Source organism: Narcine bancroftii, chromosome 4 (genome assembly GCF_036971445.1).
Source record: "Narcine bancroftii isolate sNarBan1 chromosome 4, sNarBan1.hap1, whole genome shotgun sequence".
NCBI classification, from domain to species: Eukaryota; Metazoa; Chordata; class Chondrichthyes; order Torpediniformes; family Narcinidae; genus Narcine; species Narcine bancroftii.
In genome coordinates, this window is record NC_091472.1 from 293208630 (window position 1) to 293220991 (window position 12362).

A 12362-nucleotide genomic window follows, 5' to 3' on the forward strand; every position below is an offset into this window, starting at 1 on the left:
AATCAGAACTAAATATTTGCTTGGAGTGCTGCAGGAGCATAGGCTGCCAGGGGGAGTTGGATACTTTATTGCACTTGACAAACTTGTGTTGACAAATACATGCTTCCTGAATATACAGGGCAATAGATTAACCACAACAGGACTGGGGTGAGAGCAGTTCTGCTTGTGTTCGGCTGGAGGGTGTGGTGGAGAAAATTGGGATCATAGCTTGATCATAAGTGGGTGGGGGGGGGGGGTCAAATAAATCCAAGGGTCGGGTAGCTTACTGTAAGATTTTAATTTAGAGCAGTGGTTCTCAACCTTTCTTTCCACTCACATACTCTGTGATTGGTAAGGGATTGCTTACGGTGACATGTGGGTGGAAAGAAAAAGTTTAAAAACTACTGTTTTAATCGTACCTAATTGACTTGTTATATGCATGGTTTCATAACTCCAAAGGAAATGGGCCAATGACAAATTTTCTCAAGTAAAATAGTAACAATTGGGTCTAGACTAGTGATTCTCAACCTTCCCTTCCCACTCACAAACTACCTTAAGCAATCCCTTACTAATCAAAGAGCACCGATGGCATAAGGATTACTTAAAGTGGTATGTGAGTGGAAAGGAAGGTTGAGAACCACTGAACGAGGACCAAAGAATATGTATGAAATAAGGAGGCCAATCATCCTATAATTTTCATGGCAGGCATACAAGAGCTGCCAGTTGCAGAATCTTAAAGATCAATTCTGCAAGTACTGTACTGTTAGGAGCCCAAAGGACCCCAAAACCCAGCAGCAATAGATATTCACCACGACAAATGATTACTTAAACAAAAGTTCTTTTTAATTATCTTTAAACATGAAAACAGAATCAAACTTTAACTTATCACTATTAACTTAACTAACCCAAATTAACCCCCTTCTAATTCTAAGCACACGTGTATGTAATGTGTGTGTATATTTAAGAAGAGTTCTTTGGTTCACAGTTCAATCTCACTTCTCCTTCTTCCAAGTTCACTGGTTGCAGGCAATTCTTATACTTTGCACAGAATTTAACATGTATAAAGTTCACCAGGCTTTGGTGCTTGAAAGATAAATGTTTACCGCTCAGGAAGGTTCTTGTAGGTTTGCAGAGAGAGGTGTGTTGTTCCAGGATTTTCACAACTGAGGTACCACCATTAGTCGCTTCAATGTCTTGCTGATAAAACTTGCCCCATCAGGGTTCTCCAAATGATAACCTCTTTCTTTCAGGCTACTACAGAGTTCCTTTCTGTTTCACTTATTCCAAGAGAAACATCAGACAGATAGCACTTCCAGTCATTCGCCACTCTGGAGCTTCTGTTTCAATTCCAACAAGTTTCTCCTGCTTGTTTAAGCTGTGTGTCTCTCTTCTCTCCCTCTCTAAGGTTCAAACTGGCATCCACATGTCCTCTCTCTCTCACTTGCAAACCCCCCCACCTTCTCCAGCAAACAATAGGAGTCAGTCTTCTCCCATCTGTTGTTTTAGGTAAACGTACCTCTCCATGACCTTTCAGTGAGCACTTTGCAGAGAGGTCTGAAGCCTTGCAAAAATGTCCAACGCAGACGACCTTACTCCAGTCCATTAATTTCATGACATCATTTCAATTAGCACCTACGTGAAATGTGCATAGCATTCTCTATAGTTTCTGTAAAGTCATTGAATATGAATTCTTCAGTATTTCAAATAAGATTTGTTTTAAAGTGTGTGTGTATATATGTAATCTACTCTAATTTTACCAATTTATCTCCCAAAAACCTTTCCAAATATTCCATCAAAAAACTTTTTTAATGTATGAGGGGTAATAGCTGTGCTACATGTCCAGACCGCCTTCCACCCACTGCCTCAAAAATATTTTCCTTATCTTTCAATTTAATTCTTCAGTTCATCACTTTAATCTTTGTGTTGTGATTTTTTTAATCTTTTGCTAAGGGAAATAAATACTACTTGTTTATAAAACTCAAATAAGTCTCCCCACAGCATCTTTTGACACAAAGGAAACAGCCCCAGCCTGTGTAATCTTTTCTCATTGAAATGTTCTTCCTGGCAACATTCTCCAAATCTCCAGTGCAATTGCATCTTTTTTGTAGGTTACTCAGGTACGTGCAGTATTTACGGTATGGTTTAATTGGTTTAATATACAGAAATAGACCAATTTCCACTATACCTTGATTAATAATGGAAACTATATCATATGCCATTTCAAAAACCTTTGAAACCTTTCAGTGATTTGTGGGTGTTCTCTACAGGATCCTTTTCATCACTCAATATCCTGCCATTTGTTTTATATTCCCTTGCTTTGTGGCATTTCCCATAACCTCGCATATCTCTGGACTGAGAACCATTTGTAAGTCTTCCCAATGGTCCAGATCATCTGCATCTTCTGTGGTTCTTCCTGCACTGTCAACTGCGTGGCCATTTTTTTTGGATCAATGGCAAACTTCTTTATTGCACATAAACATTGAAGTCCCTTACAAAACTGCATATTCTACTTTAATATTTCATATTGCCTGTACTTATTTTTTTTAATAATGTTGCTGTTTAGAGGTCTTTTTCGAGTTTAGATTAATACCATTTTTATTTGTTGCCAAGGGAGCCTTTGCCTTTATATGGTTACTACTTTGATATTGTCCAGGGTACTTGAAAACTTCACAATGTTTGTGCATGAATCAATTAATAAATATACACCAATAAAATCAATATTCTTATTGTTGCACATTTTTTTAGCATGTTTAAATTTTTTTTAATTGGTTTGTGACTCCTTTCCTTGTACATATTTGAAAATTCTTAACTAAACTTGGATGAGTTTCATCAATAAAATCCTATTCAACTAAAATATATTACTGTCCCCAACATTTTTCACTGAATGATCACACGTTATTCTGCTTCTCTGCATGTCAATATCAAATTTTCCACTGCAATGACATTGTACACTTGGTTTCCCAAATTATACATTGCTCATGAAACCGAGCAAATCCTACCAGAATATTTCATCATTAATTTGAAAATTCTTTACAATAACAATTTTATTTCTTCAATTCTGCACCATTGGTACCTTCTATTTTCACTTTTCCAGCCCTTTCAAAAAGAGGGTAGTGAGTTATTCTGATTTTTAAACTATTTCCAGTTGAGTAAAACCAATCTACTACTAAACGTAATGGTTGTTTTGGAGGTTTATCTAATTTAAAGAATATTGTTTATGTCTAGCATAATGTTATCAGAGCTGGAAGCACATGAGGATGCATGGCCCTTCTTGCTACCTGTGAACTCCAAGCTGGTACCTGGATACAGAAAGGTTATAAAGAAACCTATGGATTTCTCCACTATAAGAGAGAAACTCAGCAATGGACTGTAAGTTTCTGAATATTTTCTTGTTGTATTTAAGAGATTTGAAATAGTTTTTTTTTTAAATTAATGCCAATTCCTAACCAACATTTTTTTTCATAGATACCCTAATACGGAAGTGTTTGCTGTGGATGCCAGACTAGTTTTTGACAACTGTGAAACATTCAATGAAGATGAATCTGACATAGGCAGAGCTGGTCATAATATGAGGAAATTTTTTGAGAAACGGTGGGCTGAGCTTTTTAAAGGAAGCTAAAGCAATCAAATTACAAACTAAAGACATTGAGCCTGGGGGCTGAAACACTGATGTCTTCATGTATATGGGGAAGTGCAAGAGTATTTGCACAAATCAGCAGATATTTCACATCCCTTCTTAAAATGTGGAAATACCAGCCAAGACTATTCTGAAAGAGATTTACTCCTTTGGAGACCGTAGCTCTTGAACTATTAAAATGTTTTATGGACAGCTTCGGTAGAACAGGGAAGCACACCCAAAGAGTTCAGTGGCATGGGGTGGTCCTAGTGCAATAGCAACCAATGTTTCAAACGCACTGAATAAATAAATGTACAACCACCAGAGCTGTAATAGGGGACTGGAAATCCTCTCCCTCATTTAAGAAACAATATACGTGGAAGTAAATGGGAAAAAATCTTGAATTTCTTTTGTAGCTTATATTTTAGTGAATGTATTTAATTTTTGTTAATTTATGAATAAAATGTCAAGTCTTCATTTTCTATGAAAAGGAAGAGGCAGCAAAATTGCTTTAAATCTTCAAGGAAATAAAACAACAAATGTTTTTGAATAATAAAACAAAGCCAATTGATAATTGTTTACACTGTTCTGTCCAGGAGGGCACTGGATAACCTCTTGTTACTGTAGACGTAAATTTACAGCTCTGTTTATCAATGCACCACCTACTTGGTCTCAAAGTAAATTCAAAAACAGTTCATCAACAAAGAAACATCTGTATATAATTGTTCATTAATGTTAATATTAATTAAGTCTTGTTCAAATATGTATGATGTGTACATATTGTTTCCAGGCATTGAATATTGTTATGCCTTAGAATAACTGTAGCATTTTATTTTAGTCTTAAAATGATTATACTTATATGGCTTGTACATATCCTCTACAAACACTGTGGAGACTCCTAATGTTGGGTAGTGCCTGCCTTTAAAACAGGGTGTAGGGGATATTAGGTTTTTCCATTTTCTATTTTTGTTATATAATTTTTGACCCACTGGTCTCATTCCAATATAATCATTTGTATCCATACAATAAATTACAATTTGCTATACACAGTATTTTTCATAATGCATTTCCCTCCATCTGCCTTGCCACAGAACTTGGTACACAGTGACTCATTGTAACCACTGTGTTTAACCACTGCTGAACTACTGTTAAGTTGCAGTGGCCAATTGGAGGCAGCTCAGATCAGAAAATTTTGTACCCGAGTCAAAGTACTTGAAGTTATTTTATTTAAATATGTTGTGAAAAAGGGTAGTTTTCTTTTTTAGGAGGCATTATTTTTCACTAGTTTGTGTGGCACGGACATAATAAAAGGGTGTTTTCCAATTCTGTTTCTATTTTCTTGATTTCTAAAATGTATACATTGGAACAGTTTAATTGTGGTGACTGTGTTTAATTTGGTAAACAAAATGTTTCATTCAATTCTGGCGTCTTGAAGAATATAATTCTTTAAAAATACAGGTCAAGTTAGCAGCTGGGGAGCTTACAATCAGCAAAAAAAAAACTCCTGGAATAATTTATCAGATCTGTGGATACAAAGGGGACCTGCACCAAGATTCTTGTACTTCTAAGTTATACCATCAATTTGTTGAAACTAATGCTTAATTCACTAAAGAAAACTACATTGTTTTAACAGCTGTTAAACTATCTATATTGAGCATGGCACATTTTGACATAATGAATGTAATTGTTCCAGCAGATAAACGCTAAAATTGTCATTTTCTATTCTATTAGTAATAGTTACAGGACATGCAGTTACAGGACTTCCTCGAGTCAGCAGATTGGGCGGTGTTCAAGGACAGGTGAGAATCTGAACGATTACACCAGGGCCGTCACAAACTTTATCAAAACAGCTGTGGATGAGTGTTTCCCCAAGCAGAAGCCCTGGAAGAACAATGAAATCCAGAACCTGCTGAGAACTGGATCACAGGCACTTAAGCCTGGAGATTCAGATCAATACAGAAAGAGCAGGTATTACCTGCGAAAAGCTGTCTCCTGGGTGAAGTGGAGATTCCAGGTTAAAATGGAAACAAGGAACACTCGACAGCTGTGGTAGGGTCTAATAACATAACCTGTCACAAAACCAAATCCAATTAAGTCGCAGGTGGCAGAGCTTCGCTCGCAGAGGAACTCCATGTTCTCTACGCCTGATTTGACCACAGTAACAATGAATAACCACTCCTCCTCACCCCCACATTCCCTGATGATAACGTCCTGTCCTTGTATGAGGATGATGTGCATGCTGCCTTCAGGAGAGTGAATCCGAGAAAAGCATCAGGTCTGGATGGAGTACCTGGCTGAGTATTAAAAATCTTACCAATGTATGCTTGGATAACTCAATATTTCACTCCATCAAGGCATGTTACCCACCTGTTTCAAACAGGCGTAATCGTACCAGTGCCGAAGAAGAGTAGCAAGCCTACACTTTTTTTATCGACCAGTAGTACTTACATCAACAGTGATGAATTGTTTTGAAAGGCTGGTATTGAACTATATCAGCTCCTGTCTGAGCGGTGACATGGATCCATTCCAGTTCACCTATCATTGCAACAGGTTGATGACGGATGCCATCTCACTGACTCTACACTAAGCCCTGGAACACCTGGATGGTAAAGAAGCATTAATCAGGATGCTCTTTATCGACTATAGTTTGGCGTTTAGCACCTTCATCCCCTCAAAATTGATCAACAAACTCCAAGACCTGGGACTCAACACTCCACAGTGTAAGTGGATCATGGATTTCCTCACCTCCAGTCTACAATCAGTGAGGATTGGTAAAAACATCTCCACAATCTCCCATCAGTACCGGAGCACCACAGGCCTGCGTTCTTAGTCATCTGTTCTACTCACTTTATACCTACGAGTGTGGCTTGGTAAGACAATAACTCCATCTACACATTTGGAGATTATATCATGTGGTATTCAACATACAGGAGGGAGATTGAAAACTTGGCAGAATGGTGCACCAACAGCAATCTTGTACTCATTGTCACCAAAACTAAGGAGCTGATTGTTGACTTCAGGAAGGGAAGGCCAGAGGTATATAATCTAATAATCAGAGGTGGAGGTGAGCAAATTTAAATTCTGGGAGGATCTTTCCTGGACCCAACACACTAATAGCATCGTGAAAAAAGCATGTCAGCACCTCTATTTCAAGTGTTTGTGGAGGTTTGGTGTGACACCAGAAACCCTGGCAAATTTCTACAGATATGTAGTGGAAAGTGTGCTGACCGGCTGCATCACAGTCTGGTATGAGGATACCAATACCCCTGATTGCAAAGTCCTCCAAAAGATAGTGGACATGGCCCAGGACATTACAGGAAAAACCCTCCTCACTATTGAGAACATCGACAAAGAAGACTGCCTTCGAAGAGCAGCAGCAATCATCAAAGACCCTCCACCCAGGACATGCTTGGTTCTCATGCTGCTATTAGGAAAGAGGTATAGGTGCCACAAGGCTTGAACCACTAGGTTCAGGAACAGCCGCTACCCCTCCACCATCAGACTCCTCAATGACAAACTCAAATCCTGCCTTTGCAACCACACCTCCCCTGTCTTACTCTTTTGTTCAGACGCCTGCTGACATTTTTCCATACCTTGATGAAGGGCTCAAGCCAAAAATGTCGGTTATACACTTTTATCTTTGCCATATAAAGGACACTATTTGACCTGCTGAATTTCTCCAGCATTGTGTGTTTTAATTCAAACAGGGACTCATTTGAGGACTCTCGCGATTTATTGTTTTTTTTAATAATCTCTCTATATTGCAGACATTTTGTTTACATTTGTTATCTGTTTATAGTTCCTTATTTGTTTACATGTATACACTGTTCAATTTTCTTTTGCTCTAGCAGTAAGTGGTAATTCTGCCTGGCCCACAGAAAAAAAGAATCTCGAGGTTGCATTTGATGTCATGCATGTACTTTGACAATTAATCTGAAATCTAGTTAGTGAGAATAACATAAGATATAAGATTCTTGAAGATCATTTGAGTCCGCTGCATCATTCTGTAATATTGATCCTGTACCTTGTGTTTTTTGCAACTGGTCACATGAAGTGTAAAAATCAAACCTGAGAAAGTAGCTTTTGTGTCTTGGTTATCTTATACAGCTTACAATTTTTCGAAACGCGGGAAACGCATGGAACCCCTCCTTTGTCAAGAATGAGTTAGCCAACAATTTTAATATTGTTTTAGTAGAAGAAACCATATTAAAATTGTTGGCCTTAAAGAAGATGAGGAAGGTTATGATATGCCAAGATTTTTTCAACGATGGATTCTGGAGGTCTTGGGAGCAGATAAATTTGAAGAAATTATTGAGATTGAAAGGGCACATAGAGTTTGGAGAATTCGACCACTACCAGATCAGAAACCAAGCTAAAATGCCTTCGTTATCAAGGTAAAGAGAACATATTAGTACTAGCAGCACAAGGAATGAGAGTGGGAAAAGGTCCATTAGAATCACATGGAAAAATCATCTGTTTCTATCATGATACAAGTTTGGAATTGCTGAAGATTTAAAAAAATTAACACGGTGAAGCCCGCCTTATGGCAAAAAGGTTACAGATTTGTCCTGTGTTAACCTGCCACTTTGAAGATTTTTCTGCAAGAAGAGAACAAGTTCTTCACAGATTATGTCTGTGCAGAGAAATTTGTGAACACACTGCCAGTTAATCGGCAGGTGGGAACATGAAAATGCTTTGCTTAACGAAGAGTGGGTTTTCAATTTTCTTTTTTCTTTAAATGAAAGATGGACATGTATGGTAAATATCTGGGGGGGGGGGGAATTAGAGGTGATATGGACTGAGTACTATGAAGTCATGTGTATTTGTGGCAAATCCTGCAACCCGTACAATAGAGGGGGTGATATTACATATTATTTAAGCAACATTAATATTGATTTTTTTTGTTATTTTTTTACTTCTTTCATTTTTGAATGTCTTGACTTATGATTGAAAATTGACTATTTCTAACATTTTATTTTTCTTACCTGGATTGCCAAGGAGGACATCCCTTAACATGGTAGATGACAAATATTTGAATAGTCAAGGAGGCGCGAAGAGAGAGGTGAAGGGGAAGTATCGGTAGACGTGGATTAAATTAAATATCAATGAGTAACACACTGAGTTTTCTAAGTTTTCATGTTAACAAGCTAAATGGACTAGTGAAGATAAAAAGAATACTGACACATTTAAAAAAGAGAGTGGATTCCTGCAAGAGACTAATTTAATTGAAACACAGCTTCTGAAATTAAAAAGTGACTGATTGGGTGGGGTATGTCACAACTTCTTCGATTAACTCAAAACCAAGGGGAGTGGAAATCTTGATAAAACCCTTCTGGTCAAGATGCAGAATGTAGTAAATTGACCCGGCAGGAAGATATGTTATTGTATATTGTCAATTTTTTTCAGAGTTATGGACTCTTATGAATATATACACACTAAATCTGGATGTTAAAAAATTTATACAAGAAACATTTCTTGGCAGAAGCACATGAAAATATATAAATAGGTGGGGATTTTAACTTTTGTTTTGGACCCAGTGCTGACCCAGTCTGAGATGGATCAACTAGTGTCATGACAAGGAAAAGGCAGCAAAAGTAACTTTAATGAAGTACTTGAATTTAATAGGATGCATGTAGAAGAATCCATCAGAGAGAAAAATTATTCATTTTATTCAAATAGACATTCTTATTCAAGGATAGATTTATTCTTAATATCAGCACTTCTTCAAGGTAGGATTAAACAAGTTGATTATAAAACAAGAATTGAATCAGATCATTCCTTTTAGTTGATGATGGTTGCAATAACAGATAAAGAAGAATCAGTGGCTAGATGGAGATTTAACTCAACGCTATTAAAAAGAACAGATTTGTGATTTTTGTCAGAAGGCAACTTCAAAGTTATTTTGAGACTAATTCTAACGTGGTTAATTATAAATTTATGGGCTGTGATGAAAGCATACTTAAGAGGACAAATTATAAGTTATACCTCACATAAAATGTATTGCAGTGATGTGGAAATCAGACTCTCACCTAGGTATGGAACCCAGAAATGCATTGTATTTCCCTTGAGAAGATTACTTATAATTTAAGAAATAAATATGATGTATTTTTTGAAAATTTAGTGCCTCTATAAATTAGGGGAATTAATTTATATTTTGCCGATTGCTCCAAGAAAACATACATGCAGTGGCAGGTTAAGCTCACTTTAGGCTTTTTCAGGTGCATTCTCTGCTAAAAAATGTGCCTGAAGCAGCAGAAGCGGCCCTTTAAATAACAGTTGAAAGCGCAGAGCTGGCCACTTGAAAGGACATCTGCGCCGGGATCCGCATTCTGGCTCCTGTCCCTTGGACTGTCAATTCAGGATGACTGGCTGTCAGCGCGAGGATGTACCAACACTGATGCCACTGCCCCGCTGCATTCGGATGGCTGGGGAGGCCACTGTACCGCGGGGATTATCCCTCTCAGAGGAGGGTTACCAAACTCGCCTCCTGCACATTCGTGTGGACTTCCCACAGATGCATTTTGCCAAAATATGCGGCTTTACAAGCAGGTCATTTGGCCACCTGAAAGTGCCTTTTATTAGGGCTGGAAAGCCTGCTTTTATACTGTTCAAGTTCCTGCCATTTTTGCTGATTGAATGAATCAGCCATATGAATAACTATAGAGGGCAGGAACATCCATGCATATGAATGTCCTTCTTCCTCAGCCTGCTTCTGCTGAGTTAGCTGGGGGAGCTTGACCAACACCAATTTAGGGCTGTTGGTCTGATGCTGCCCCAGCTTCTACCTACCGGTCAGTACGTTATCCTGGGAATCGCTTTAGCGATCTCTGTCCGTGTCTGCTGCCGCACGATGTGCCGACCCGATCTCCGGAATTGCGGGCCGCCACATATAGATATTTTCCCTAAACTTTGAGAACCTCCTTGGAAGAACTAAAAAATATAAATGGTTAGAACTGTGTGCCGGGTGGTGTCTTCTTGGCAATCAGGTTTCTTTTTTATCTTTTGTTTCTTTCTATCATTCATTATTTGGGGATTCTTTGCTGGGGGAGGGGGTTTGATACCATCAGGTACAATGGAATGGACACTAATTATTGATTATTGTATTTTGGTATTATTACATGTATGGATAAAAAATTTTAAATAAAATATTTTTTAAAATGAGTTAGTCTGTTGATTCTTCTTAATTTCCCATGACTATTCAGCTCACACAAATGTGGTATTGGATTGATAATCAGTCCATTTTCCCCAATTCTGTCAACAATTGATAAAACATGATGCTGCTTTGGCCTTGTTAAAATGCAGCAAATGGTTCCTCCTGGCTGACTTCTACAGCAGGATTCAAAGGGGTGCACAACACTAGAATGGGGTGATTGGAAAGGGCAAATACAGAAAACTAATGGTAAGAGTCCTTAAGACAATGTTTGAAATATGACCTTATCATAACTAATTGCTAGTTTCATAAGAGACGAATAAAAGACCCATATCCTTTCAGGGGTGGCCAGACACAGACAGGCCCTGTGCAGTCTCAGGTAATGACAAGGAGAATATTTGAATCACTTGTGCAAGTACTCATGAAAAGGAGACTTGCTGCTCCTGTCAACCATGGTTATTTTCTAACCAAAAGTGGAACAAAAATGCTCCAGCAAGAAAATATGTTAAGGTCTTAAGGACTCTGCAAGTAAAGCTCTTCGCCGTTAGGGTTTAAGGACTAACCTGACAGCAACCAACCCACATGGAGGTCAACAAGAAGTCTCCAGATCAGAATCAGAATTTATTGTCATGAACATGTCACAATTCATTGTTTTGCAGCAGCGTTAAGAGTGCAAATATTGCTATAAAATAACAAAAATAAATGTGCAAAAAAGAATGGCAGAGAGAAAGAAACTTCTTATGCTGCTGCGTGTTTGTCTTTAGGGTCCTGTTTCTCTTTCCTGAAGGAAGCAGTGTGAAGAGGGCATGGCTTAGCTGCTTCTTGTAGATGTCCTCAATGGAATAGTGACTGACGCCCATGACGACACTGGCCGAGTTCACAACTCTTTAGCCTTTTTCTTGTCCTGTGCATGGCCAGTGATGTAACTAGTCAGAATGCTGGAAAGCCTTCGTGACTGCATTGGTATGGAGGCCCCAGGACAGATCCTTAGAGATGTTGATACCTAGGAACTTGAAGCTCAAGTTCATGTTGAAGTCCACAATTAGTTCCTTAGTTTTGCTAACGTTGAGTGCAAGATTGTATTTGTGGGACCTCTCAACAAGCTGATCTATCTCCTTCCTGTACACTTCCTCATTCCCATTGTGATTCTGCCAATAACCATGCTGTCATCGGCAAATTTGTAGACCACAGTCATGTGTGTATAGTGAGAAGAGCAATAACTAAGTACGCATCCTTGAAATGCACCTGTTCATCATCAGTGAGAAGATATTGTTTCTGGTTCATGGTGGCTATAGTCTTCTGATGAGGAAGTCAAGGATCCAGTTGTAGAGGCCCAGGTTTTGTAGCTTGTTGACCAGCACTGAGGATATGATGGTGTTGAAAGCTGAGCTCTAGTTAATGAAAAGTAACCAAATGTATGTGTTGCTCTAGTCTAGGTGATCTGGAGCTTAGTGGAGAGCCAGTGATATTGCATCTGGTGTGGAGTGATTGTGAAGGTAGGTAAATCACAGTGGGTCCAGATCTTTACTTGGGTACAAATTGATTCTGGGCATGACCAACCTCTCAAAGCATTTCATTGCAGAACCTGTGAGTGCTACTAGATGATAGTCATTGAGG

At 38.4% G+C, this 12362-nt stretch overlaps 1 protein-coding gene across 22 annotated transcripts in view; it reads left to right on the forward strand.

The window, feature by feature from the left end:
* baz2ba (bromodomain adjacent to zinc finger domain, 2Ba) overlaps window positions 1-4918 on the forward strand; it is a 282544-nt gene extending 277626 nt beyond the window's left edge. For 21 of the 22 annotated variants that reach the window (XM_069935412.1, XM_069935414.1, XM_069935409.1 and 18 more), the window contains 2 exons: window positions 3205-3348; window positions 3445-4918. In XM_069935412.1, coding sequence (XP_069791513.1) covers window positions 3205-3348; window positions 3445-3598 — 298 coding nt within the window. In that variant the 3' untranslated portion in view covers window positions 3599-4918. Of the gene's footprint in view, window positions 1-1966; window positions 2646-3204; window positions 3349-3444 lie in introns of those variants that run through there. The other variant, XM_069935431.1, reaches the window with a different exon arrangement.
* The last annotated feature ends 7444 nt before the right edge of the window (window positions 4919-12362 follow it).